Source organism: Rhizopus delemar, genomic scaffold, assembly GCF_000149305.1.
Source record: "Rhizopus delemar RA 99-880 supercont3.10 genomic scaffold, whole genome shotgun sequence".
In the NCBI taxonomy this organism is placed as follows: Eukaryota; Fungi; Mucoromycota; class Mucoromycetes; order Mucorales; family Rhizopodaceae; genus Rhizopus; species Rhizopus delemar.
Window position 1 is genome coordinate 975,333 of NW_027137836.1, and position 27,886 is coordinate 1,003,218.

A 27,886-nucleotide genomic window follows, 5' to 3' on the forward strand; every position below is an offset into this window, starting at 1 on the left:
TCCTGAATGAAGCATCAAAAAAGAACCAATTGATTTAACTTAATCGTCCCCATGAATTATCATTCAAAAGAATATAAATACCCCACCTAAATCCTGATTGAAAAAAGGATAACTTTTAACTTGGATATAATCAAGAATAAAAAGTATCTCAAAGTAATTATCGTTTTGGTGCTTTTTTATTTCTTTTTATCTACATTTATTACAAAAATATTGCCAAAATCCAGCTGATACTGTATAATGATTAAGGGTTCATTATATATGTCATATTAAAAATATTTTGTTATAAATTAGTTGTTTCCAAGTTAAAGTACTTTAAAACTTATACTTGTTTATCTGTTTGCCCTGACAGTGAAGAATGAGCAATTTAAACCCAGACAACGAACTGTGAATAGTTTGGTCAGAAAAAAAAAATACTATCAAACCTTTTTTTATGAAAACCCACAAAACGAGTAATAAAGCGAAAGCAACTTTATCAGATACCAGCGAAGATGAGGTAGGTGAATCACATAAAATACACTTTTTAAAAGGAAGTAATCTGAATGTTGTCTTTTTTTTTAAACAGAATATACCTCAAAATTACTCACATGCTCTTTTGAGCATTTTTTCGTTGATTACCGATTTAAGAAAAGAAATTGGCGATTTGAGAAGCGATTATCAAACGACAAGAAGTGATTTAGGATTATTGAAAGAACAAATCGCAGCACTCAAACAGCAAACAATTTCCACTCCAAACCATCCTACGAACCAATCCACTGCACCAACCGAAAGCATCCCACCCAGACCCACCACTACCCAAGATCCATTCCAAAGGCCCATTGGCCCAATTGGACCCATGGGGCCAAACCCAATGTGGCCACCTGTATATATACCAGACCCTAATCACCCGCAGATGCTGAATCCAGCAGGACCTATGGGTCCCCTTATCATGTACAACCCTTCATATCCCATACCTGGTCCACCACTCCAACATGCACCAGAACAAGCTTATACAGTCCAGTTAAACCCTAACCTACCAATGATCCCTCAGCAACAGAGGCCATCATCTTCCTATTTCACATCCATCTCACAAAACCCAGTCTCTCATGATTCGAGCCCTAACCTAGCTGTACCACAACAAACCAATTCACCACACGGTTCTTGTTCTTCACTCGAACAGGCAATCAACAATCAACGTCCTTCACAGAGCAATTCAACAGCGCGCGCCCGATCTGTAGAACAAGAAGCATCGAACGGTAAAGTACAAAAAGGCAGTATACATGTCTCTCATTCAAGAAAGAGACCAGCAAAAAGTCAATCCGTATCAAAAAGTTCTCCTCAACCCAAGCGCTCTACTATCTCACAACGCTTTGATTCAGATGGCAGTAGTAGCAGTAGCAATAGTAATTATAGTTCTGACAGTGAAATGGAAATACCTCCGCATGAATTGATAGCAGAGGTCGAAAAGGACATTGCTAAAAAGGATGAAACAAATGCCAGCTCGGAAGATTCTGAATTGGTGGACGTTGAGGAAAATAGTGAATCAGAGACAGATTCTCAAATAAATAAAAACGCGACTACGATTCCATCAGCTGATAAAGAAGAAAAGAATGAGGGTGAGAAAACCGTATCGGAACAGGCTATGTTAAAAAAACGCGGACGCCAAATACTCGATCCTAAATCAGCCTCATTAAGCGGATTCTTTGGCATCCCTTCTATGAAAACTAAGGAAGCATCTACTCAAGATAGTGCTGCCAATGAAAATGTCAAACCATATGAAAACCCAGACAATCAAGAAGAAGAGGATGATTCTCAAAGTGATTCTTCAATGGGAGAAGTTTCGCTTCACTCTGAGCCAGAGTCTAGTCCTGAGGAGGATGATTACTTTGATAACGAACAAAGAGAGAGCTTATTAAGAGAAGCAAAAGGTGTTTCTAAAGGCAGCTGGGAAATGAATCCTTTGTCGCAAAAAACAATAATTGAAGAAACAGTAACAGCTAAAGAGGAAGCTGAAAGTGAGCAAGAGGATTTTCAAACAGAAGGGCAGAAGTCAAGTAATCCCGTAAGCACAAATTCAACGCATGAATTAGTCAACGGCCTAAAGTGGGCGAAAACCAACATGTATCCAAAAGATGTTCATCATACGCTGACACTAAGGCAGCCAGTAGCTGAAAGTGATCCAGAATTAGAACTTACAGCTGAAGAGATTTTAGCCTCTGAAGGTGCCTTTTATCGTAATAGTAACCCAAACCAACCTCCTACATCTCATTCTATGAAAAATAATGACACAATAGTACATGAAATGCTAAATCAAAGAAAAGAGCTACCTCTTGAATTCTAATTATTTTTTGTTTCTAAAAAAAAACCAAACACTGTACAGGGGCTCAAAAACTGAATACAACAGCAAACAATTAAATGATTACCTGACATATTCAATCTTGTTCTTGCACTTTTAAACAGAAATCTTTCATTCTCTTTGATTTTCTTGTATACTTTATAACACAAAGCCATCTCCCATTAATTCAATCCTCTTTTTCATCTCATTTTGTAATAAATAACAAACTTTTTTTTTTGTAAAAGAATAGTAACCATAAGGTATGACGACACAATGTGGTTATCCTTACATGAAAGATTGATACAAAAAAAACTTTTAACGACCATGTATCACTTAATTTACTACCCGATTTTTGAAGTAATATTTTTATATTAAACCAATATCCTCTCCACCCCCCCTTGCTTCTTTTTTCATCTTTTTTTATCTAATTCACCTTCCTTTCCTTTCGCATCTTATTCACTCATTTTTCATCATTCTATTTTATCATGCTTCATTCAGAATTCAATATCCAAGATACGACTGTGAATAAAATTTCTATCCAAAGCTCCAAATACGAGACAGAAACAGACGATGCAAGCATATCACCCACAAGCACATGGTGGAGCTCACGGAGATCGTCATCTTCATCTTCTTGCTCTTTCATCAGCCACAAATCCATTCGACAGACTAGAAGCTTTCCTGATATTCAACAGCAAGGGCAAGATGAGTGTGAATTAAAGCAGGCGCTAAAGCAATATAAAACTATATTTCATAAAATCACAATGGACATTGACGACTTTTTAACTCTTGGACAAAGAAAGCAACAAGTCAATATGGATCATGTATCAACTATTGAAAGATTTAATAAATTGAAAGACACGATCTTTTTCATCGACAATAAGCAAGGTTTTTTTTTTTACATCTTTTCTTTTGAATTGAAAAAAGAGAGGGAATCCAAACAAGGCGATTAACACTTTTTTTTTTCTTATTCTTAGAAACAACCGCAAATCCTGTTGAAGTAACACATCTACTAAAATTTATTGAAAATTGGATGTGTGTAACGCAGGACAAGAAAATCTCAGAGAACGTGCTTGAACAAGATCGTCTGATGAAACAAAACGAGCGGTTGATTCAGGCCCTAAACCGTTTAGGAAAGCAGCATGGTCAGATGAAGCATAAGGTGAGGCGGCTTGAACGCCGTGCACTTAAATTAGCAGAGGAAAAGGAACGCGAAGTACAAAGATATCAGACAAGGTTAAATAAAAGCACAGAGGACAAAGCCGAAGCGGAGCAACTGCTGGATGACATGCGAAAGGAGATGGAAGACATGCTAGAGGAGCTGGATGGAGTCAAGCAGCAAAGTGAGCAATACAGAGAAAAAGCAAGCCGACTTGAGGAGGATATTCAGAATGTGGTCTCTAGTGACCAACAGCAACAAACTGCACAGGATGTTTTAATAAGGGAGACCAAGACCCGAATGGTACAACTTGAACAGGATTTGGAAGATCGAAAGATAAAGATGAGAGAGATCGAACAGACATTTAAGAAAAAGAAACATAACCTGTCAGAAACACATCGATTACAGGTTGCTGCCTTGACATCTGAAAAGGAGGAGCTTCGTCAGCGTTTGGTCAAGGCAGAGTCATTAGCTACAGAATATGCAAAAACATTAGAGACAGAAAAGAAACGAATAAAGGTAGACACTGAATTAGAACATGCGCTGCGTCAATCTGCAGCAGAGAAAGAGAAAGAATTGGCTAGAGTAAGAGCAGAATTTGAAAAGTCACAGCGTCATGTAGATCAGATGAAAACATTTTACGATAAGCAACTGGAGCGAGAGTTAAAGGCCCGTGAAGATGACATGAAGGAAAAATATGAATTACAATTCAGGCGACAAGCAGATGTTTATCAAGTTCAGATAACCAGAGAATTGCGGGAAATGGCAAGCAGCATGGCCGAGCTTGAAATCGAACTTGAAAGTATGGAACGACAGCATGCGGTGGATAGAAACGAGTTGGAAATCGTACGAAAAGGCCAATATAAATCAGATGAATCATTACAAAGCAAGATAGATCACTGGAAAATGACTGAGAGTCAATTTGAATCTAAAATAGCTGTACTGGAAGGCAGGGTCATTAGTTTAGAACAAGAAGTCCTTGTATTATATAGCAAAAACCTTGAGCTGGCTCGACAATTAGGCGAATTGGAACCATAGATAATATACCTTTTTAATAATAGATTTAATAATGTATACCAAAATAGACAAAATCATTCATAACCCACGCTTAATAAAGTGAAAACATAAAATATCAAAATAGACTTTACTTTTTAATAAACAGGTACAAGTGGAATAAATTTTCAAGTCAAAGGTAACAGTTGAGTCTTCCCAGCGTTTAATTATTAGAATGATGCAATTAATATAAGAATAAATCAATTAAGGGAGGAGACATCATCTACAAATTTTATATAGTTTCTGTGTTACTTGGACTATGTTCTCGACTTTACTTTTATTCACTGCTATTTACGTCATAAATAAATGTGCGCACAAGAGTAGGACAGTGTATGCAGCTCTTTAGGACTTTTACTGTACATTCACTTGACAATAAGACACTTGATATTTTACTTTACATCACCTACAAGATTAAAAACGAATGCAAATGCACACGCACAAAAAAAGAAAAGAGGGACCAAATGAACTTTTGTGTCGTCATTCCAGAATATTCATACTAGGCTCATCACGTAATTTTTTTTTTTTGGTTAAGAATTGAACGAACAAGTTTATTAAATAAAGGTGCTTTAACAATGAAAGAGTGAATCAGTGACTTGATGTTTAAAGTGTATGTTTGGGTATAATGATTTACCCAATCAAAGTTCATTTTATCATTTATTGTCTATGCATCATTTTGGAATGAAGAACAGAGGTCACAAAACGTAAGTATGAAATGAGAGCTTTTTTTTTTTCTAGTTTTGTTTCCCTCTTTTTTTCTATTATTTTTTTTAATCAAAAATGCCAATGTTTCAAGCTCACAATATATCAATGCAAATTACAAACGGAAGATGGCTATTTAAGGATATCAGCTTTGAATTAGAAGAAGGTAAAATTCTTATTTTACGTGGTCCAAGTGGTTGCGGGTATGCAAAAAAAAAAGTCAAGTCGCACAGTTTGACTAAATAGGTTTATAGAAAGACTACACTTTTGAAATGTATAGCAGAACTCGTACCTTACGATAATGGTTATTGTACATTACATGATAAAGATGCTAATCATTATACAATTCCAATCTGGCGTTCACGTGTTATGTACGTGCCTCAACGTCCTGCTGTTCACCCTGGTACACCGCTTGACTTTTTTAATATAGTAAAGAATTATGCGAGTCAAAAAAATAAAAAGATTGACGACCCAATAAAAATTGGATGTGAATGGAACCTGTCTGAAAGTCATTTCAATGAAAAATGGACAAACCTATCCGGTGGTGAAATGCAAAGAGTGACATTGGCTATTGCTGTTGCATTAAACGCAGATGTTCTTTTACTGGATGGTAACACATAACCATCATTCAGTTCATTATTTTAATCATTTTATCGTCATAGAACCCACTTCTGCTTTAGATCCTGAATCAATAGAACTTGTAGAAAGAACACTAAAAAACAAAACATGTATATGGATCACGCATGATCCTAAACAGCAAGAACGCGTGGGATCACATACTTTGACTTTATCAAAACCAGATCAATCGAGTGGATCAGATGAGAGTAATAGTAGTAGCAGTGACAATGATACCGTAAGATTAAATATGTAATTTATTGAGGTTTTAGCAGATACATTCGAACTGCAAATAAACCAGCAGGAAACCCTTTTTGGACTTCCTCTTTAACAATAGTTAAGCCTGCTTCTGCAAACAATCTTTTTAACGCTTGGTTAGGTCTAGTCACACTGCTATCTTCATCATCAAATAGTGCTTCTTTTGAAGCATTGTTCTCTTTTACTCCAATGAACCCATTTGGCTTTAAGCCTTTTATACAGCGCTTAAAGAAGTTGACAAAATGCTCTAGATTTTTCATTAGATTTTTTTTCTTTCTATTGCTATTATAGTTCACATAATCATTACCGTCTGTTAAATGTCCAAGTACCCACTGACACCAAATCAAGTCATATTTTCCTTCTTCTGGCGTAAAACCTTGTAATCCTTGACAAAACACATTTCCTACTTTTCCTTGTTCAATTTCCTGAGCCAGATATTCTGATTTGGCTTGCTGGACAAAAGATTCAGCTTGTTCAACCAGATCGACTCTTTTGAATGGCACTTGTAACAAAAAGTTCTTTGTGACGCGACCGATGCCTGCTCCACAATCACAAGCATATTCAGTACTGATTATGTTTTGATCAACAAATTCTTTGATAAAACTTATAGAGCCTTTGACGTCTATAGGATCGATTGTTTCAAATCCGCCGAGCATACCGTCAACAGTAGCTGGTACTGCATTCCAATACTTTTGAGCATCAGAATACCATTCTGGTTTTTTCATAAGTTCAACATGTTCTGTCTATTATCCAATATCAATTACCGAAATTCATATATATACATTTAGGTTTCCTACGTTACTAGTCATTTCTAATTTGAAGTATTTTTTTTTAAAAAAAAAAAGTTGACAGTTGAAATAGGAAAAAAAAAAAAAAAAAAAAAAAAAAAAAAGTATGCGGTATTTCAAAAGAAAGCTGCTTTATTTTTTTCTCTTGGATGCTTTATCCTTTTTCTTTTATTTTTTTCTCCCCATAAACTACATGTTGTCCCAAGTTATTCTTCCTTCCAGTATATATCATTTAATACTTTCTCATGCTTATTCGACAGAAAAGGTAAAAGAGTCGCTAAAAACACTTGCTAAAGTATGCTGAATTTATGAATAAGGAAGAAAATATTGGAATGTTGATTGGTTACTGGGAGGTAGAAGATTGCCCTCTCCTTTTTTCTTTTTAATTTGACATTAACAGTTTCAATAGTCAATACCAAGCAATAATCCCTATATTAGTACAAAGACAGTAGCACAAATCAAATCCATTTCATTCTTGACTCGATCAGACAAACGAAAAGATAGGGTAGAAATTGCGCCTGAAAACTTACATCTGGCTGCTATTCAAGCAGAGGTATAATTAAATAGACATAGATCCATGTATACATGTAAAATAATACTGAATTAAAAGGAACTTGGTAAAAAAATGAATCGGCCTATGATGGTTATTGGTTGGGTAAAATAAAAATAAGGACAATAAGAAAAATTATTAACAAAGTTAAATTAGTACCACAGTCATCCTCATATCACAGTATTTCCTTCTCATATTGGTAAGTTATTAAGGAAGGAAGGTGACTTATTTTTATTAATTCATATAAAAGATGTAAGAACGCAATTATCTCAGCAATTGATGGATGATAGGTTTTTTGGTCTTATTGTATCTTGCTTTGATACAGCATCTGATAACGTAACGGAATGATAATAATAATAATAGCAAAAAAACTAAGATTATTATTAGAGTGAGAAGATACAGATTACGTGCTTTCAATCAAAAAAAGAAATCCCTGAAAAGCTGAGTGTACCACTGCTTATTCAACCAGAATCAAGGATACCTGAAGACATTAGAGAATTATATCTTCATCTTCCAGGTCACATATATGAAGAATACAAAAAAGAATATAAAATGTCTACAGAAAGAATACATTATGACTTGAGAACAAAACAATCAGACTTACCCAACAAGATAACACAGTCTTATAATGCGATGGTGTATGGGCAACTTGTGACTAATTTAATGGATAATATCATTCTTCCTGCTACACATTTATTAGAATCCAAATCAATAGCACTCGATAAAGAGGTATTTATCACAGAAACATTTAATAAAATATTTACATTGTCTAATAGATAAAAGAATTACAACAATACAAGGATCAACTGTTGTCAAATCTTGATATAAAAGATACAAACAACAGTAATTTAATAGAATTTTAAGCTTTTCTTTTCTTATTTTCAATGAAATTCTTTGATACTAGAGCATCTTCACATAATAAACATTTACAAATAGCATGGTACACATGTACATACTCATACGTTTTGAGCCCACTTACATGCGTTTAGGAATGCTGGAACCGTTGGTATACATTCTAAAATCAAAAGTAGTTTATTAAGAAAATCAATGATTTTATCATTTGATGTATCCAAATCATGGTATCACATTAAAACACTCGTATACTATTTTACATCTATTTTTAACATGAATAAAAAAAAAGCGAATTATTATTATCAGATGAATTCAACAATCAAAAGCAAACAATGCTATTAAAAACAAAGGCTCTTTTATTATTTGGTATTTCAAATATTTGTAAGCAAAAATCACATTTTTTGTATGGTAAAAAAAAAATTATAGACTTGATATATTTATCTGCCAACTTACGAAATCTGAACAGAAGATTCGATTCATTTATACAACAAAATAAGGATTGGTTTTTTTGATACGAATCATTTGAAATCCATTGATATGGATAAACCCATTGCAAGGTAAACTAAAGTGTTATTAATAACTTTATCTTTACACACATCAACTATAGTTTCATCACTTTACCTGAAAAAGATAGTCTTTTTGAATATCAATCTCCTCAAGGGCCATTTTCAGATTTAGTAAAGGGTTCCCCCCCACTTGCATATATAAATCGCTTATTCGTTTTATATGGGTATTAGCTTGATATAGGTCCAGTTAATGCCAATGAGCTTGATCAAGATCCTTGTTCGGTCTTGAACCGCAACTCCTCTCCTTCGCTTATCAATTTATCAGAACTCGAGTCGTTTAACCCTGATTTATTATACTTGAATCCAATACAAGACATTACGCGTCAGCAAACAGAAGAGCCATTCATGATGGAGGGTGTCAATTTTGATATAGAGTAAAATAGAATACATAAATATAAAAACAAATTTAACTTTTCTTAAAGTATTGATACAACCTATGACCCTAATATTCTAATAGACTCCTACCCGAATTTATTGAATGCTGCTAGTGTTCCTGTAAGTGATTTGTCTTTTTTTTTGTTTGGTTTTATTCACCAAATAGTACATGTTGAAAGCGAGCAGTATCTGACAACTTGTCCCAACACTCTTTCTCTTCTTCTACTACTTCGACTTTTACAAGGAGGCTCAGTGGTTCAGGAGAAACTCCTTATTCCGCTACTGGTCAAGTACCTTCTCTGATTCCAGAGGAAGATGAACGTCACAGTGTTGCGACTGATGTGCTTGATGTTCTTGTACCAGAGACTGAAACCATCGTTGAATCCAGCCCCAGAGGAACAGGAAAAAGAAGAAGAATTCAAAGAATGGTTGTTGCCAATGTACAAGCAACAATGCTTACCACCTCTGACTATACAGCTGAAAATATCGTCACATCTCATGCAGCCGTTGAAGAATCGCGGCCTACGAAAAGAGAAAGACGAAATCATTGGAGAGACTTGATCCGTACACCAACTCTATCTATCACAACACCTTCCATGTCTACAGAGCAAGGAAGAAGTGGTCATTTGTTCAATCCCAAAAGGCGCCATGTTGTGGTAAGCGAATAAAATAAAAATATAGGAGCTGCTAAAAATAATTTTGTAGTCAAATCCAAGATGGATAGAGAGACCAAGACGTGGTGTAAGTAACAGCACATCAGCTTCCCTTGGAAGTTATCCTCCTTCAATTATTGGAGGTTCAACCATTAGGTCTACTTCAGGTTAAAAGCTTGATGTTCATACTTCTTTTTCTCTGACACGTCTTTAGATCTTACTACCCCTGAATTGCAGCTTTTAGATTTTGGAGAGGCGAACGAGTAAAAAAAAAAAAAAAAAAAAAAGATTAGAAATGAAATTTAAATGACTGACTCTCTTGTCTCCTATATTTAGAATGCACGGTGATATTAGAGTATCAAACCATGACGTATTCAATCATACAGGCAGTAGCAACCTCTTCGATATCGATCCTGATATGGATTATGATTATCTTCTTGTGGACCATCTTGAAGCTATAGATATCAATAAGTCTGACTCTGATCAAGAAATGCTATTTTTAGAGTAAGTTAGTGACACTTGTGTTCATACCATATCGAACAATAATATAGGGAGATGAGGTTATTTTTAACAGAAGATTCAAATAAGATTCAATTGGATGATGTACTACAGCTTAAGGACTCGACTCTTATTGCTCAATCATTTTATTACGTCTTGGGTAAGCAAGCACAGGTAGAATATTTATTAAAGTAAATTAATCCTTATATAGAATTGGCCAGTAAGAATATAATAAGACCACTGCAAACTGAGCCTTATGGATCCATTGATATACAGTTTGTTTAAATCATAAAAATGTTTTTGTTAGCTTTATTATTTATAAGAAATGCGCGGGTATATATTATGATTATTAACAATAACATAATTTTTATGTAAAAATGTGAATAGCTTAAATAAAAAAAGTATATATAAAAAAGGGAATGTGAATGAGAAAATGAAAAGAAGTAGGATGTGAGTCCTTTCTTGCTGCTGTATGATGTATATATAGTTATATGCTGTATGTATTTATAGTGATTTTCTTACAGATTTCTGTAGCGTCGCATGCCCACATTTTTTAATGCTTGAATCACAGGGCTCATTCGACATGCTTCCTCCATACGTAAATGACGCTTCAGGGCATCCGTGCGTGCAAATGCCTTTTCACAATTTAAGCAGTAATAGGGTTTGGCTCCTGTATGAACACGGATGTGTCGTTGAAGATCGTGTTTTCTTGCAAATGAACGAGTACAAAGGTTGCAATCATAAATCTTGGTCTTCGTACATTTTGTAGATTTCATTGAAATTTTCTCCACATTTACATAGCCAAAGGTACCAAATGAGTTCATATTTTGAGTTGTTGGTATATAAGAAGCATAGTTGGTGTTATTGACAGGCATAGATGGCACGTAGTCGTAGGAAGGGAATGGTGTCATAGTATGTGGCATAAAGCAAGCATTGGGTTGCGTAGGCGATGGTGAGGAAACAAGGGAAGAGGATGAAGATGAACTGCAAAACGTCATGGCAGATGCAAGGTTGGAAGAATCAGAATAATTAGAAGGATCAGAGTAGTTAAGAGGTGGTGGTTGGATCAAGTTGATTTGATGCTGAGGTGAGGATTCAAATCCTGTGGGAAAGACATACGGATGCTGCTGCACTGGAAGAGGTATCTTGGTATTATCCCACATTTGACAACTGTACCTTGCTTGATCGGGCAAAATGGAAGTGTTTCCATAATAGTTGAATTCATTTATGCAAAAACAGTCTGGGTACATTTAAGGGTTGTTTTAATAAGTTTAATAAAAGGCAATCTACCGTTAAAGGAATAATAGAAAAAAGAAAAAATTAAAAAAAAAATTAGAAAAGTTTTGCGGGTTAATATATGCAAGACAAACGTAAACGTGGGATTGTTCGTTGTGTAAAAAAAAAAAGCGCATTTTTACTCCCTCCCTTTCTATTTCATGGATTTTTGCTTTATATTAATGAAAAAAATAGGGTCATTAAAACAATGTGCAAAAGTTATAGGTATATGTGGATATTTTGCCCTAAAGGGAGGGAATGTTGAAGCCAAACGATGTCTCATGTAAAATAGCCCATGTTTTACTATTGAAAGGTCCCTAAATGAGCAAAGACAGGTGCAATTCGCAACCCCTGGGGGTTTCTGCACTATTCGATGGAGATGAGGGTACGTAATAGTAAGAAAAAACTATAAGCTTTTTTCTTTTTCTTTTTTTTTTGCTCCTTCATACAACACCAAAAGAAGAAGGAGTTATGCAACTTTAAAAAGGGGAAAATATCAATAAATTAATTTTCATTTGTACATTCTGAATACATTGATCTCAGGAAAGGGAAATGACGAATACGTAGAAATAAAAAAAGATACAGCCAAATCGATCGTCGGGTACAACGATAGTTTTGACAAGGTTTTTAATTAAAAATATGAAATAAATTCAATATAAAAAGGTACACATTTCTTCATGTTGAAATAAATAAAAGCTAATTCAATCGTGTTCTTTTTTTTTTTTTTTTTTTTTCATATTTTGATTACTCGCTTTTCCATTTATTTCACCAACATCTCACCTTCTCACCTTTTACAACCTCCTTAGAAATTTCTGCTTTGGCTTCTAATTCTCTTTCTTGTAATCTTAGGGATAACGCGAGGGCGTTTTGGACAAAGATGTTTGATTACAGAAGCATCGATTCATTCCAATGCACCAAAGCCATAATTCTACTCTCAGAATAATTTATTCTATAGCCAAGTTTAGCTATTAGACTGTAATTCTATTCATTTTTTTTTCCCTCGAAAAAATAATAAATCTGACTCATAAAAAATCGAATAACGTACAAAAGGACTAATGCAATATAAAAAAAGGGTAAGCTTTTTTTTGTGCGTTATGGCAACAAAATAACCCGCCATTACAAAATGAACATATGTCACTTACTCCTTTCCCTTTCCCCTCAATCCCCTTTTTCATATGCTTTCCTCTTTCTCCTATTTTTATGTTTCTCTTTTGTTCGATGAATCGAAAGAGACAATGATGTAAATTATATACGATTTAGTATTTCAGCCAATCTAAAAGAGGAAGACTCGCTTTACTGCATTTTCTACTTATAAAGCAGGGGGTGTATCCATCTATGATCGCTTACTGCCTTCAGGATGCTTAAGATAAAATTATGCAAAAAAGAAGCAGTTTGTTACAATGATTCATGAATGTAAATTTATTATTTTTATTTCTCTTTTTTTTTAAATATTATTCAACAAATCTCTTTAAATAAAAGAATTTTCTTTCTTTTTCTTTTACATGTTTTATTACACAAAAAGTCTTCTAAGCAGTAGCAGCTTGTGCTTCAGGCTCAAACTCGTTGTTTTGAACCCAAGTCTTGGTACATTTAGCCATTGTACTAGAAGCACGAGAGATAGGATCTGTACGGTAAAAGTTCTTGATGACTGAAGTCAAGACTTCGCCTGTGCTTTGTGCGTTGGGTTTACGTTGGACAGCTAAACCAATTTGACTGATAGATGGAGTTTCAATCACATCGTAGCGAGTCAAGGCAGGACTGATCTCGGATAAACGAGAACGAACGGATGGGAGATCATCGTAAGGAAGTGTGTGACCAGCAACTTCTGATAAGGCACGAATAATCTTCCAATCTTCACGAGCAGCAGCAGGGGGATTTACGCCTGCGCGTGTGATTTGTGTACGGCCTTCAGTGTTGACATAGGTAGCATTCTTCTCAGTGAAGGCAGAACCAGGAAGAATGACATCAGCATATTGAGCACCAATGTCACCATGGTGACCTTGATAGACAACAAAAGCATCCTTGGGAATATCAGAAGCACTGACTTCATCAGCATTCAAGAGATAGAGGAAATCGACAGGAGAAGAGGCGACTTCAGAGGAGCTGGGAACAAAACCAACTTCGTAAGCAGCGGTTCTACTGGCAGCACGTTGCAAGACATTTACACCGTTCCATCCATCTTGAAACAAGGTGCTCTTGAATTTGTCAGAGAGTTCAGAGACCTTGGATAAGATGTATTCACTGTCCTTTGCATTTTCTACAACAGCAGATCCAACGACAATCATGGGCTTCTTGGCTTCAGCAAGACGCTTGGCGAAGGGATGAGAACCGTTCAAGATCTTTTCGATATCATTTGTGTTATCACCAATGTGAGCATACTCATAGTTCAAGTCATCAGCTTGACCAATCAAACCGAGGTCTTGACCATTATGAAGGAAAGCCTTACGGAAACGTGTGTTCAAGATGGGAGCTTCGTGACGAGGATTGGTGCCGATCAAGAGAACAACATCGGCCTCTTCGGCACCAGCAATGGTGGAATTCAAGGTGTAGTTGGAGCGGAAATCAGCATTAATGGCTAAAGGCTTGGAACCGTTGGGAGCATCGATAGTTAGGTTTTCAGAACCAATGCGGTTGAAGAGATCCTTGAGGGCGACCATAGATTCAGCATCGGCAAGGTGGCCAGCAACAGCTTTGGCAGAGTTACCCTTTACCTTTGTAAGTTCATCACTCACACGCTTCAATGCCTTTTCCCAAGAGGCAGGTACAAAGCGGTTACCCTCACGGACTAAGGGGGTTGTCAAACGTTGAACCTTCAAACCATCATAAAAGAAACGGGTCTTATCTGAAATCCATTCTTCGTTAATTTCATCATTCATTCTAGGCAAGATACGCATGACTTCAACACCACGGGTGTCAAGACGAATGTTGGAACCGATGGCATCTGAAACATCAATTGTTTCGTATTTCTTCAATTCCCAAGGTCTTGCTCTCATGTTGTAAGGTTTGGAAGTCAAGGCACCGACAGGACAAAGGTCAATCACGTTACCAGACATTTCTGAGTCAATAGTCTTTTCGATATATGTGCTAATTTGCATATCATTGCCTCTACCACTGGTACCAAGTTCAGTGGCACCAGCAACTTCGTTGGCAAAACGGACACAACGAGTACACTGAATACAACGTGTCATCTCGGTGTTGATAAGAGGTCCAAAATCTTTGTCTTCAACAGCACGTTTGCCTACAGGCTCATGGAAACGACCACGATCAGTACCGTAACGCATGCTCTGATCCTGAAGGTCACATTCACCACCTTGATCACAAATGGGACAATCCAAGGGGTGGTTGTATAACAAAAATTCCATCACACCTTCACGGGCCTTGTGAACTAAGGGGCTGTTTGTCTTGACCTTCATACCGGGCATAACAGGATAAGCACAAGAAGCAACTGGCTTAGGTGCACGTTCGACTTCGACAAGACACATACGACAGTTACCTGCAACTGAAAGACGTTCTATCATAAAAAAGAATGGTAAGTTCAACTGTCTACAAAATTATTTGTATTGTCATCTCTCTCTTTCTCTGCTGCATAAATTCGTACCATGATAACAGAAGCGAGGAATCTGTTTATTGATTTTTAAATAATAATTAGTCATTTTTTGTTGTAAATTTTAAATTCGACAATTGAGGCCTTACATCAGCACCAGCTTTTTCACAAGCTTGAATCAATGCAGCTCCTTTTTCAATCATGACAGATTTTCCATCAATAAAAACTTCGACTTCTTCTTTGACATGTGTTGAAGCAGTAAATGCACGAACTAAAAAAAAAGGCTTAAATAAATGAAAAAATGGTGCTTGAAATGTAATCTACCTCCAGTTTTTAAAAGGCTAGGTGCTCTACGTGCTACGCTTGTTTTGTTGATGGCGCGCAACATTTTTATATTCTATAATTTATAAATTTGGGAGTGGGGGGTTGAAGTTTATAAATAAGTGAAGGTCCAAAAAAAAAAAAAAGAAAATCGAACCGCCTGCTCATAAGATAATACAGCTCAAAACATTTTTAATTCAGCAGGTACAAAAACCTTTTTACATTGGCGGGGAAAAAAGAAGCAAGGGTGGGTTTCGGTCAATTAAAGCTCATTTGTGACGCAAGCAGATCAATCTATTTATTTATTTGACCTCCACAGAATTTAAAACATTTAAAGGACATATTCATTAGTGATTTATTTGTAAAAAAGTTAAAAAAAAATAACATCGTTATCTTTTTAAAAACAGGCTGGGAGGAAGTGTCTCATAGGTTTCTGAAGGCATGAAGTCTTGCAAACAATCAAATTCGAATTCCAATTACGTGCATTTATGGAAACAACGTGAGGCACTTGCTCTTTAAAAGCACTTGATCCAGCGCTGATTCTATCTATTCTATCAACAAGCTTGTTTACTTCATTACTGAGCTCGCTGCTGCTATTTACTTGACTGGCTTGCTGAGTTATCGAGCTTTCACCAATATTCTGTTGAGACATGACTTTATTATATTTGGAATAAAGGCTCGAGGGATTTAAATCTAGCACCTTTACAAAGTTTACCACTATTTACCTTGATAGATATTCAAAATTTTATTGGCACGATGCAAAAAATAAATGTGCTTGCACGCGATACAATTAATGTAGAAGTTATGGCACGAACAGGTTGTCAACATGTGTCTACCACTTCATACTGTTTCGGATCTCAGACGAAGTGAAGGAGCTATAGAAAATGACACTTCCTCATTGCCTTTGTTTATTCTTCGATCATATCGCTCATGAAAGGCTCGGTGATGTCGTAAGCATCGGTTTCTCTTCTTTATTCTTGACTCGTTTAATCTATATTGACGGCCATCCTCATAACGTTTTGACTATAACCTTCTTCAGCGACCTTCGCAAAGATGTAAACCAGCCTATCAACCCTTTTATTTCTCTTTCTCTTCATATAGATCGTCTTGAGTTGATTGTGCTAACTTTCGATATAATTATTCGTTTCCATGTAGTGTATATGCGAGGCTAATACGCAGCAAATCAATACATAAACTCATCATCAGCAAAGTAGTGCTGCCGAAGATAACTAAAAAATCCTGGAAAGCTAGTGCATTCTATCACTAATGATGAAATTCAGTTTTCTTATGAACTCCTCCCTTTTTGCTCCTCATATCAGTTGCTTCAAGTCCAGTGATCTACATATTAGCGCGGGAATTTTCAGATATACTTCCTAGCTTTACAAGTTTTTTTCATATTTTTCGTCTATGCTCTTGAAATATAAAAATAACACCATTGTGCTTGAGATTCTGGAAAGATAGTTGACATTTCATCAAGTTCTACAGCACTCACGACAATGATTATCTTGATTAATGCGACGAAGCCGGTGCTCGTGATAAAACACAAGTATCTTGGAGGGCTTGTTGAGTGACCTTGTTTAAAAAAGTGCCTAATAGGACAACTTATACGTCTTTCAGGATGTTTAATGGTATTATATATAGTATAAAGGTAAAATGCTTTCAGTGCTGAACTGGAGAAACGTTTGCTAAGGCGACGTAAATCCAAAAAAAAAAAAAAAAATGATTGATCAAACTGAAGCTGTTAAGACCAACATTGTAATTATCGTTCTCAAATTCGCCCAGTCAATTCTTTGCTGATTTATTATGAAAACGATCGATATCACCACGTCATTAAAAAGGGTTTTTTTAATGTTAGTGCTTACTAGCGCTACAATATGTCTTTACAAAGGTTGGATCATTTGATTACAAAAGCTACTTTTGTAGAACTTAGGTCTGGTCAAAATTGTATTTTACTCAAATATGGAAACAGTTGTCAACAAAGAAACATTTATTTTTTCTAATTTTTTTTATTATTTTTGTGAGAGAAGGCTAAGAAAACCTATTCATTATGTATAAGTAAGGAGCTACCAGAGAGTGCTGACAAAATGGTACTGCTAATGATTTCAAGTTAGATTTGAAGGAGATTATAAATTATTACTAAAGAAGATGAAGCACGACGGGATAAAGTGTATAAAAACTATTATATTTGACCATATTACCAAGCTCAGCAACAATTGGACAAAATGGCTCATAAAAATTAAATGCGTCTTTCTTGGTTTATTTAGAAAGCTAATGTAAAAATATGATTATCCTCCATAATTTAGCTTTCCTGTAGGTTTCATATTAATAAGACCTTCTGGACAAATAACTTAAACATTGTTTGTTTAAGCTATAATGCTCTCCACTTTTTCTTAAAGTATTTGGAACCAACAGAGCTCGCTTTGAAAATCAATATGTATGTTTTAATCTCTGATAAAACTTTATAGAAAAGGTATATCATTGTTATACAAAGTAAAAGAGAAAAGGACAAATTTATCGGTGCTGATGTCATTAGCATTTTTCTTGAGAAAGACTATAAAAATAGTGCTAGTCTCTTAATAAAAAGAAAGGCTAAATATGCAAGGAAGACAAGTGCTATTTATAATACATTAGTACGATTATATCTCTGAATATGATGCTAGTAATAAATCATCCTGACAGGAAAGGAAACCCAAGAATCCATCAATCGTTTGTACAAGTATTAAAACTCATTTGAATCATTATAAAAGAGGTCAGAATTTGAGTTACATGTCATTAAGAGTAAACAAGATGATGAGCGAATCAATCTGAATAAAAATGAAGAGAGCCTTGAGTCTAGAACGCCTTGCTTTAGTAAATCAATATTTTAACCCCCGACTCGAGATCATGTCGGATGTTTAAAAATGAGGGGTAGAAAAGAATTCAGTTTATGCAACAGTTCAGTTAAAAGCAAGTTTTCTTGGCTTTATGACGTATATCTATCGTTTATTATTTATTTTATTTTGCTTAAGCCTTTCTTTGGCTAGCGGATGATCTGCTGGAGTAAGTAGCTCAAAACTGCATAATAATTCTTCATTGACACTCATAATAGCACCAAAATTATCAAATTCACCACAGTAATTTGGAGCTGAGAAGACAGTAACAAGAGTTCTGTTTCCAAAGAATTCATATCCATCCTCAACCACCTATTACTTTATATGAGATTTTTTTTCAATTTTGTACTATGCCTTACCATATGGGCTCGACAAACCAGATCCAAATCGAATTTTGATAAGAACTCATTAATGACCTTTTTACCAAACACATAAGATACACCTCTTTCATTATCTTCCCAATCGCCATCAATATCAGCTGGGTCAGACCAGAGTAGATCGTTCAATAGACCATAATCAGGTACATCTGTGGGTCTTTGTATGTTACGTATTTCATCCATACTGTGTAATGAAGGACTTAGACCACCGTGCACACAAAATATCTTGCCAGCAACTAAGGCAGCAATAGGAAGGGTATTGAAGACATCAACAAATGTGCGCCACATTTTAGCACTCAGACGACGTTTGCATTCATCATAGAATCCATAGACTGTGTAATTTCCTTTTTTAGATTGCGGAAGAAAGATGTGTTTTATAACTTTACCTCTTGTTACATTGGCACATTCATGATTTCCACGTAATAAAAAAAAGTTTTCAGGATATTTGATCTTGTAGCAAAATAACAATAAAATTGTCTCTAAACTTTGTTTTCCTCTATCAACATAGTCCCCCAAGAATAAATAATTGGAAGAAGGAGGGAATCCACCCATTTCAAATAGTCTAATCAAGTCTGTATATTGGCCATGTGTATCGCCTACTACTTTTACAGGAGATGAAAGTTCCAATAGAGACTAATATAGTATATTAGTTTACTGTGACAATTTAATAGCTATTATTACTCTACAGGTTGTTCAAGAAAGATATCCATAGCAGCTCGACAAATAGCAGTGACTTCTGAGCTTCTTAAACACAACTGTTTGGATACTTTAGATGAATAACCAGCCTCTAATAATCGATTGATATAGTCATCAATATTAGTTGTTGAAGAGTATTCACTAGATATTGAGGTAACTGTGAGTTGATTGATTGAGCCGACTGTTAACTGATTCATATCATCTTGCTGGTGCACAGGAGGCCAAAAATCAGAAGTCTCTAATGCTTTATGTTGATGAAGATTCTCTACTTTTCCATGTAAGGAATCTTGTTTATTGGGGTATTCAGGGTTTAGTTGGGCTAAAGTATTGGCTTGCTGCTGTTGTTGATAATTATTTGATGTCAATAAAATAGAGTTGACAGAGTGAGCTGTGTTAGTAGAGTGCTCATTTTCAATTTCGATACGAGGAGGCAAAGGCATGCTTTTAGACTTTGCTGCCCTTTTTTCTTTTTTCAAGTTCTTTGTAGACACATTATTTCCCATTTTATTGCTTTACTCCTGAAAGAAAGTTATAAAAAAGAAAAGAGTAAAGAAAAGAACAGAAGAAAAAAAAGATTTAAAATTAAATAACTGGGTTTTAATTTAAACTTTTCATATAATGACTCAAAGGTAAATCATCCTCTTCTTCTTGTTTTACAACAATAGGCTGAGTAACAATACGAGTCATTCTATTCCCTGGTTGATTTGGTAGATAATTATTGTTAATCAAGGTATCATGTTGAATAGAAAGATACCAAAATATTAAGTTAGATATAAGCACTTGTTGATATAAAGGTCTCTTTAGACTTGTAAGTTTCATATGTGATAATCGATAAATAGCACGTTCGACATGAATAGGTAATCGATTGTTATTATAAAATAAATCGATTGATGGTATATCCAGCCTGCTGGTTTTCTTTTTTACAGTGTGATTGCTATTATTAATTGTATTTTTCAATGAGCGTGTAAGCAGTGCTGTTAAACTATTCTTTAAATTTAATTGGAATAAGCTTGTGTACCAAGCCGTTCTCTTATGCACAGTGACAATTGGTTGACTTGTGCTTTTCTTGGCTTCTTTATGTGACCTCAGTTGTGATTCAGCATCATGTACCCGGGAAATTATTCCTCGTTCAGAGTCATCTTCAAGACTTGCACTTCCCAAGTCAATCCACTCACTCATGTTCACCGGTTGATCATAAAGACTGATACCTTCTAATTTATTCCAGTTGTCTACGGTATCTGGTTTTCTTTCTGAAGCAGAACGACGTGTTGTGATGTAATGGTTTCTTTTATTATTACTCTTTCTTTTTGCAGAAAATGCAGATCGACGAAGTAATGGTGAAGTAGGTGAGGGAATGAGCGAATCATCATCTTTTATAATAGCTTAATCATTATGATTTTTTTTTATAAAAATTGTACCTGAACAATCATGGTCAGTTGTGAAAGATTCTGATAAAAGTGTATGCCTTCTTTGTAAGCTTGATGCTCTCTTTGTTGGCACAATGGATCCTTGTGTTTCAATATATTTTGCAAACTCTTCTGGTGCAATTTGTGGATGCTTATCAGCAGGAACCCTTTTTTGTAAATGTGGATAAGAATAATAAGAGTCTCCCACCCTTTTTTGGTTTATTTATTTACCAAATAGTATCACTTGTTAATTCTAAACATTTCGTTTCTTTTTTCTTTTCTTCACGTTCAAGTAATTGCAACAATAGTACATTAGCATAAAGATCATGTTCAATAGATTCATTCATTTAACAAAAAAAAAAGAAAAGAAAAAAAGAAACCAAGAGTTGTGTAAATGACTGTCCAATGACATAAAAGGGGATTGTTACAGAAAACATGAAACTATTCTACACGGTTTACTAAAAAAGTAAAAATAAATATACAAACAAAAAAGTAGCTGAAGGTGAAGCTAAATAGATAACATACGTAACAAGCCATAGGCAGAAAAAAAGTATTTGGAGATAAAACTACAACAGTAGTTTGAAGTGAACAAACCTCTTTTAACTCATTTGACATTAAAGACAAATTGACATGGATTTAAATACTGCTTGAAGCGCTGGGGTAATATACAAATATAAGCAATTAGATTCTTTAGATCATACTTTACAAAAGATGTACAATACTTGGATAACAAAGTACAATTCTTGATTTTATAAAAGTAACTGGCTTTAAGCTTCGTCAAATATATTGTTTGACATGATTGAATAGAAGACCAAAATATAGTTGAGATGTTTGTAGTTGAAATAAGAATGAGAGGAACTTATGAAGCCATTTGTAGCCTTTTTAAATTAGCAAAAAAATCGTTCTACCGTTATGCATAAAGATAGCACCTGTAAAAATATGAAGTGTTTCATGTTTCTATTAAACAGCTTGCAGAGATGAAGTCAATTGTCTTATAGATTTGCAGTATAGACTTCATTGTTGGTCATAATGGAGTTTGATTTAATGCAGTGGCAATGAAGCAGGAGCATGCTTTCAAGAAAGGAGATTCAAGTATTTGGAAGAAAAGAGGCTTAATCTCATATCAAATAAAGGCTGCAATGTCTAAAACACAATCCTAGATCTAATCATATTTTGATAATCATACGGTTTATACATAAAGTCAGATCTATTGCAGCCTGCAATTGTGTGTAATGTAGATCAATACAATCTTTTTTATTTCTTTTTAAAACAAATAAAACGCGATATTTTGTTTGTATTACTTTCTTTAATTGATATTATTAATATTATTATTCAAAGTATTAACCCTTTCTAAAGAGGTGAGTGCATACCAAGCTATTAGATTCATTAGTTAAACATTCCCTAGAAAGAAAGAAATGTTCATTATCCTTTTACCTTTGTACTAAATTCAAGTTTTGATCGTTTTTGAAATCTAGTAAATTCCTTATTATCATGCATTTTCACCAACTCTTGTACAGGTATCAATACAATTGGCCAAGCAAAGCCTAAAAAGTAAATGAACCAAGGAAATCTTGATAGCTCAAATGGTCCATGTGCAAGTGAGACAGCACAGAAACAAAATTGAAGTATAATGCTAATTGTATGCAATAAGTAAATGTGTGTGTGTGTATGTTTTTTTTATTGTTGTTTTTATTCTTACCTAATAAAAAAGGCACCAATCCAAACCTTGTTTCTCAATGGAATAAACTCAATAAGAGACGCTGTACGATGAAGAAATGAAAATGATATAAAAGCTATTAAAATAGTAATAATCAGAATATGTTTCATTATCTTCGTCATCTTCTCTTACCCAAATACCAAACAAATGATAGCAAAAAAAAGTTTTGGGAATAAAGAATTGCCCATTGTTCTTCATACGTCCAATGATACCAACCATTTGTTCCAAATTTACCAAAAATACTGGATGCACCAATATTAAGAGAATAAACAAGTGTTCTATACAAGTCTATTAATAACTTTTTTTTTCAATCATTAACAATAAAACTTACAAACAAAAGATGATGATGCACATGATAATAACTAGTATAAAACGAAGAATAAAATAACACATAAACCTCCAGAAATCTTGAAGATGCTCAATATTTTTTCCTAAGAATTATATTCTGTTTAGCACAGCTATCATAAATTTTTCTTTATTTTTGTATTTACCAGGCATTAAAAGCATGATTCCATCATCATGAGGAGTGAAGAGCATAGAAATGGATAAAATAGGCAAAACAACCCACATAATCCATATGATTTGATATCCTGTTAGGATGGGAGGTAATAATAAACAAAAACTTAATAATAACATTAAGCAGATAGACATACATCCAGCAGCATAAAAAGCAAATCCCTTTGTAAAGCTTAGTCGAATATAATTCAAAGTACTTTTTTTTTACCATTCGCACACAGCTAAGTAATCTTCGAGCATCACGGATCAACTGAGTTACTGCATATAAACTTGTTTCGTACTGCATAAATAATCCACAAGGTAAACTACAAAGAGATGCTCCTACTGCAAGTGGTGGCTGACGGTCATTAGTAGTCAATCGACCTTTACTTTGAGCATGTGTATGCATAGGTTCCATTCCGACACTAACATCAGACTATGAGAAAAGACGCTGTGAGTTTATGCAAAGACTTTCTTTCAGTAACCCTTTACCAAGGCAAATGCTTCTGTATTTTTAGTATTGAGAGCGTTGCCAATTGAACATACAACTTCTCCGTTCTCTTGAAAGATTCTAATCATTTCTTTCATGGCAAGTGGCGTACATTCTGCAAATAATGAAACATGTAAAGGAATATCATCTACTGCTTCCAAGTGGGGTCTTATTTCATCTATACCACGTGGAAGTTGAGCCTTGATATCGTGCGTCTGAAGATAACCATTGCCACAATTTTCTTCATCGTCTGGATTGGATAGCAAAATGCAACTATTCCAATCGGTTTCAAGTCCTAGTCTTTCAGCGAAAGCTAATTGTAGGAGCATATATCAGTTGTTGTTCACATTAAAAATTTCATTTTCTTTTACCTTTGGATTCTCGTTCTGCCGTTGGAGAAAAATAGACAAACCGAATACCTGCAAGACCAAGATCTTCAATAAAATCAACTACATTCTATAATCAAGACTCTTTGTAAGGACCTTACTCATTTAAATATTCTCTTTTTACTATGTCCTTACCTGTTTAGGTTGGTGGCACATGGCTGCCATTCCCAAAAAAATTTGTCCTTTGACAGCTTCTTTATAAAATGCAGCTTCTTCTTGTTCATCCACCGGCTCATCTTCTTCAAACGAATAATCACTTGAATCGCTTTCAGAACTACTTGTTAAAGTAGCCGAATCTTTTTTATCACTTTCAGCTCCTTGTGTGTTTGAGGATTTTGTTCTTGACAAGTTCTTTTTGGCCCTCTTCCTCGATGAGCGGGTACTTCTACTGCTATCGCTATTACTACCGCTGCTATCATCGCTACTGTCTGAGCTGTCGGAACTTGGAGGCTTATAAGGCAATACAACAAATGCGCAACCAGGATCTTCATCTTTATCATACGTAGGGTTCAAGAACGGAATTTTATCATCATTTACTGTATTAATGGGTCGATAAGCATAGGCAATACATTGCATGTCATGAACGAGTGCATTTTGAAAAAAGTCGTTAATCTTTTTTTCCATCTATTATTTAAAAGTTAACATACAGAGAATCTTATAATCAGATTTGATTCAATATATCTACCGTTTCACTCATAGTTTGTAAAGAAGTACCATCCCAATAATCTGAGCATTTATCCATAACAAGTGAGGGGTGACCATCTGTAAGCAATTGATAGCTTCCTAAAGGAGGATTAGTCGTCATTCTTTTTCCATTTCATATCCCCTCATTTACCCGAAGTTCTTTCTTCAAACACAGTTGATAATGCATTAGGTACTTCAAATTGATAATATTTGCTGTATTTATATCTTGCTGTATTTAAAAGTTCATGGTAAGGAGCAAATGTATATATTTCTGATCTTAAAGCAAATGACTGAAGAGCTTCTTCTCTGAAACCAATGCATTTACCTAAACGGCACAAGCATGCTAAAAAAACAGAGAAAAAGTTAACACGCGTGTATTTTTTTAGTCATTATAAAACTCACATTGTCTAGCAGGACATGTTTTACCATAGACATGAAGCTTTGAACGCCTACGATGATATTCAGATCTTTTACGACTTTGGATAACACCGCAGTTTGTATTTAACATAAAGTTTAATCCAAGGGGCTTCAAGCAACTAATAAATAAAATCAAAAAGTAAGCAAAGTGGTTATATATATTTTTTTTCTCACTACTTACGGTAAATATTGGTCCCAATCTTGATCTTCAAATTTCAGTCCTGTTGGCTCATCCGAGTTTTCTTCAACGTCTAAATAAACTATGTCCTCTTGATTATTAGGGAACATGAGTTGTTCAACTGTAGGGAAAGGCTTTTTTTTAAAAAAATTAATATCAAATAAAGGCCTTTTTTCCATTAGTTTTTCGAGCTTACATTTGCAATTGTTCCTTCTCTATCCAAACAGCAAATAACAGTTGTGTTTCCTAATGATTCCAATAGATTGGTTGACCTTGTTAAGGATAATCGATCCCACTTTGTTAATAAAGATAAAAATCGATCCCAAACAGCATCTAACATAAAATAAAAGAAATAGCTTAATATTACTTGCAATGTCTGTTTCGTAAAACACATTTACTGGGACTTAGCTCTAAATCTTTTGTAGGTGGTGGCGCTTCAGCATCAAATTCATCCACCTCATCATTGTCTTCATACTCTGTTTTGGATATTTGAAGCGCTTCAAACAAGATTAACAGTTGTGCATTACCAAAGCTTCTAGCAATAACCCACATGCTAGGGAAGCAAAGGGGCAAAAGAGGAATAACAGCGTAAAATGACATGACAAAGGCCTCTTCAATCACTTGGTCTGTGGAGTAATTGTTGACTAGAATGCTTCGAAATCCAAATCTTAAAAAATTCACAAGTAGCGCAACACCAAAAACAATCCAGAGAATGTACCGGTAGAAGATGCGCATGATATAACAGGCTTCTTGATAAATGACAGTCGGCGGTCTCTTTTGATGTAGCGCATTTCGCATGTTCTTTTCAATTGGTGTCTCTAACAAAACAAACTGATGTCGTCCTCTTGAACGCATGTACTCTTCCATTAGACCAGACGGAGGTGGAATACCAAAAAATGAAGGTTTTAAAGTTTGATCCTTAGCAAGGTAATATTCCTTGTCATCTAATGCAATGTTACTATCGCTTTTAGTCTCACTACTACTATCCTCCTCTTGTGGGTTGTTTAAATTTGATTTGTGAATATACTTCATACGTCCAGGCGCCACATCGCCGTAAAGCATTTCTACAATGTCCCCTTCCACTAGTAAATTAACTGGAAAGATACGAACAACACCATCTCGAACGACTTTAGCAACAGACATGGAAGGGATAAAAGGTATTTTTGTATCCTATATTTGGCAGTTTAATTACAAATACTTTTTTTTGACATCGGATCCCCTCCTACTTTATTACCTGAACCATGTTCATTCCATTTCTTTCAAGTGCATTTATAATTGTTGCTGCACGATCTGTCATTTCTCTATCTGTCAATGCTCTTTCTCTACAATACAAATAAACATTCCATAAGCCCATGGCAATAAGAAGCAGTGCTTCCACTAAAAGACCAGTAATTCTGAATTGATAAGGCTCGCTTTTGAAATAACCTGCAATGTAAAATGCTAATAGACTGATTCCAGTAACAAAGCACATGAATATCTCTGGTCGACTCAATATAAATCTGGCATCTTTTAATAAACGGTGATCAGACAAACAATAGCTTCATGATATTTATGCCTTTACCCTCTACTGTTTTATCAATACGTGCTCTCTCTTCTTTTAGTATTTGTCGAGCCAAGTACAATAATTTACTATATATTGTATGTTATTTATCTTATATTTTTTAAAAACAACCCAATTCACCTCAGGGCGTCTTCACTTGATAAACCTGGGTGCCTATTAGACTGCAAGCTTTCTCTTCTACTCCATGTCTGAGACTGTAAATTTGTTTTTAATACTCTTTGGGTTCGTTTATGCATCCGTTTACGAGACATTGATCTCTTTCTGTAACGATGTCTTCTATTGTGTCTCATCATGCGTTCATGATCTCCTCTAGGCATCTCGTCTACCAAGTCCTCATCCTCTTCTGTATATACTGTAACAATAGCTTTATCGTTTGTCACATGTCCCTTTTTATAATCATCTTCTTTACGATGCTTAGGATGTCTTTGGCGGTGCTTTTGTGTATGATTAGGATCCGCCGCAGCTTCGTCGTCTGCATCGTCCTCCTCTTCATCTTCACCTCGATCGTTATTTACAGATGCTGCTTCAACCTTGAAAAGATTCGAAGCACCTCGTGTGTTTTGTCGACTGATCTTTGCTTGGCTTGCAGAGGCTGAGTCTGCGTCTGAATCATGTCTTGCAGGGGAATAGCAAAATGCATAATCACTTTCTGATTCTTCATCAGCGGAACGTAGCAGGTGAGTAGCACCGTTCTTTGCTAGGCGACGTGGAAGTGTACTGCCGTGATCAATAACAACTTGGGCTGATACGCTGGAGCTTGAACTGCTACTGCTACTACTGCTGCTACTGCTTGCAACACTTTTTGCATCGTCTTCTTCATTATCGGCAACATCTAGTAGAAAATATGTTGTTCCCTGTGGATCAGTGACTGGTTCAGGCTGTGTATTTAAAGGGACTTCTGAATTGTTGGATGTGTTGGATATATGAGAAGAGCCAGACACTGGTTGTTGTGTATTGTCATCAGCCATGGTTGTATGCCATGTATAAATAAAAAGAATAGAAAATATTTTTTGTTGTTAAAATCTTCAAATTTGGACGGTGAGCGGACTTTACAAAAAGAAGGGGGAAGAGGACAATGATGGACAGCATCTTTGC

At 35.2% G+C, this 27,886-nt stretch overlaps 13 protein-coding genes across 13 annotated transcripts; 6 read left to right on the forward strand and 7 right to left on the reverse strand.

The window, feature by feature from the left end:
• Nucleotides 1-910: 910 nt before the first annotated feature.
• Nucleotides 911-2,317, forward strand: RO3G_12332 (uncharacterized protein; the record flags this gene model as incomplete). Its single annotated transcript, XM_067666916.1, has 1 exon — nucleotides 911-2,317. One exon carries the CDS (start codon nucleotides 911-913, stop codon nucleotides 2,315-2,317), a length of 1,407 nt encoding a protein of 468 aa, XP_067523017.1.
• Nucleotides 2,318-2,796: 479 nt separating this feature from the next.
• RO3G_12333 (uncharacterized protein) lies at nucleotides 2,797-4,505 on the forward strand (the record flags this gene model as incomplete). Its single annotated transcript, XM_067666917.1, has 2 exons — nucleotides 2,797-3,196; nucleotides 3,286-4,505. 2 exons carry the CDS (start codon nucleotides 2,797-2,799, stop codon nucleotides 4,503-4,505), a joined length of 1,620 nt encoding a protein of 539 aa, XP_067523018.1.
• A 792-nt stretch (nucleotides 4,506-5,297) lies between these two features.
• On the forward strand, nucleotides 5,298-5,840 carry RO3G_12334 (uncharacterized protein; the record flags this gene model as incomplete). Its single annotated transcript, XM_067666918.1, has 2 exons — nucleotides 5,298-5,385; nucleotides 5,500-5,840. The coding sequence occupies 2 exons, from the start codon at nucleotides 5,298-5,300 to the stop codon at nucleotides 5,838-5,840; spliced, it is 429 nt and encodes a 142-aa protein (XP_067523019.1).
• A 251-nt stretch (nucleotides 5,841-6,091) lies between these two features.
• Nucleotides 6,092-6,817, reverse strand: RO3G_12335 (uncharacterized protein; the record flags this gene model as incomplete). The annotated part of the gene is made up of 2 exons (XM_067666919.1): nucleotides 6,092-6,339; nucleotides 6,400-6,817. 2 exons carry the CDS (start codon nucleotides 6,815-6,817, stop codon nucleotides 6,092-6,094), a joined length of 666 nt encoding a protein of 221 aa, XP_067523020.1.
• A 371-nt stretch (nucleotides 6,818-7,188) lies between these two features.
• RO3G_12336 (uncharacterized protein) lies at nucleotides 7,189-7,822 on the forward strand (the record flags this gene model as incomplete). The annotated part of the gene is made up of 5 exons (XM_067666920.1): nucleotides 7,189-7,233; nucleotides 7,290-7,433; nucleotides 7,491-7,535; nucleotides 7,587-7,629; nucleotides 7,818-7,822. The coding sequence occupies 5 exons, from the start codon at nucleotides 7,189-7,191 to the stop codon at nucleotides 7,820-7,822; spliced, it is 282 nt and encodes a 93-aa protein (XP_067523021.1).
• A 997-nt stretch (nucleotides 7,823-8,819) lies between these two features.
• RO3G_12337 (uncharacterized protein) lies at nucleotides 8,820-10,569 on the forward strand (the record flags this gene model as incomplete). The annotated part of the gene is made up of 9 exons (XM_067666921.1): nucleotides 8,820-8,839; nucleotides 8,890-8,959; nucleotides 9,020-9,222; nucleotides 9,271-9,343; nucleotides 9,403-9,879; nucleotides 9,929-9,964; nucleotides 10,114-10,139; nucleotides 10,213-10,380; nucleotides 10,428-10,569. The coding sequence occupies 9 exons, from the start codon at nucleotides 8,820-8,822 to the stop codon at nucleotides 10,567-10,569; spliced, it is 1,215 nt and encodes a 404-aa protein (XP_067523022.1).
• Nucleotides 10,570-10,892: 323 nt separating this feature from the next.
• Nucleotides 10,893-11,624, reverse strand: RO3G_12338 (uncharacterized protein; the record flags this gene model as incomplete). Its single annotated transcript, XM_067666922.1, has 1 exon — nucleotides 10,893-11,624. One exon carries the CDS (start codon nucleotides 11,622-11,624, stop codon nucleotides 10,893-10,895), a length of 732 nt encoding a protein of 243 aa, XP_067523023.1.
• Nucleotides 11,625-13,175: 1,551 nt separating this feature from the next.
• RO3G_12339 (NADH dehydrogenase (quinone), G subunit) lies at nucleotides 13,176-15,581 on the reverse strand (the record flags this gene model as incomplete). Its single annotated transcript, XM_067666923.1, has 4 exons — nucleotides 13,176-15,160; nucleotides 15,248-15,269; nucleotides 15,343-15,464; nucleotides 15,518-15,581. The coding sequence occupies 4 exons, from the start codon at nucleotides 15,579-15,581 to the stop codon at nucleotides 13,176-13,178; spliced, it is 2,193 nt and encodes a 730-aa protein (XP_067523024.1).
• Nucleotides 15,582-16,398: 817 nt separating this feature from the next.
• Nucleotides 16,399-16,708, forward strand: RO3G_12340 (uncharacterized protein; the record flags this gene model as incomplete). Its single annotated transcript, XM_067666924.1, has 2 exons — nucleotides 16,399-16,569; nucleotides 16,670-16,708. 2 exons carry the CDS (start codon nucleotides 16,399-16,401, stop codon nucleotides 16,706-16,708), a joined length of 210 nt encoding a protein of 69 aa, XP_067523025.1.
• Nucleotides 16,709-18,489: 1,781 nt separating this feature from the next.
• RO3G_12341 (type 1 protein phosphtase-I) lies at nucleotides 18,490-19,897 on the reverse strand (the record flags this gene model as incomplete). The annotated part of the gene is made up of 5 exons (XM_067666925.1): nucleotides 18,490-18,696; nucleotides 18,744-19,105; nucleotides 19,148-19,323; nucleotides 19,371-19,394; nucleotides 19,443-19,897. 5 exons carry the CDS (start codon nucleotides 19,895-19,897, stop codon nucleotides 18,490-18,492), a joined length of 1,224 nt encoding a protein of 407 aa, XP_067523026.1.
• A 157-nt stretch (nucleotides 19,898-20,054) lies between these two features.
• Nucleotides 20,055-21,210, reverse strand: RO3G_12342 (uncharacterized protein; the record flags this gene model as incomplete). The annotated part of the gene is made up of 4 exons (XM_067666926.1): nucleotides 20,055-20,391; nucleotides 20,476-20,827; nucleotides 20,876-21,030; nucleotides 21,095-21,210. The coding sequence occupies 4 exons, from the start codon at nucleotides 21,208-21,210 to the stop codon at nucleotides 20,055-20,057; spliced, it is 960 nt and encodes a 319-aa protein (XP_067523027.1).
• A 1,003-nt stretch (nucleotides 21,211-22,213) lies between these two features.
• Nucleotides 22,214-23,078, reverse strand: RO3G_12343 (uncharacterized protein; the record flags this gene model as incomplete). The annotated part of the gene is made up of 6 exons (XM_067666927.1): nucleotides 22,214-22,237; nucleotides 22,298-22,496; nucleotides 22,563-22,656; nucleotides 22,713-22,858; nucleotides 22,912-22,942; nucleotides 23,072-23,078. The coding sequence occupies 6 exons, from the start codon at nucleotides 23,076-23,078 to the stop codon at nucleotides 22,214-22,216; spliced, it is 501 nt and encodes a 166-aa protein (XP_067523028.1).
• Nucleotides 23,079-23,552: 474 nt separating this feature from the next.
• On the reverse strand, nucleotides 23,553-27,759 carry RO3G_12344 (uncharacterized protein; the record flags this gene model as incomplete). The annotated part of the gene is made up of 12 exons (XM_067666928.1): nucleotides 23,553-23,878; nucleotides 23,937-24,021; nucleotides 24,087-24,575; nucleotides 24,637-24,713; nucleotides 24,787-24,978; nucleotides 25,062-25,171; nucleotides 25,234-25,364; nucleotides 25,427-25,563; nucleotides 25,629-26,400; nucleotides 26,465-26,655; nucleotides 26,792-26,859; nucleotides 26,912-27,759. The coding sequence occupies 12 exons, from the start codon at nucleotides 27,757-27,759 to the stop codon at nucleotides 23,553-23,555; spliced, it is 3,426 nt and encodes a 1,141-aa protein (XP_067523029.1).
• Between the last annotated feature and the right edge of the window lie 127 nt (nucleotides 27,760-27,886).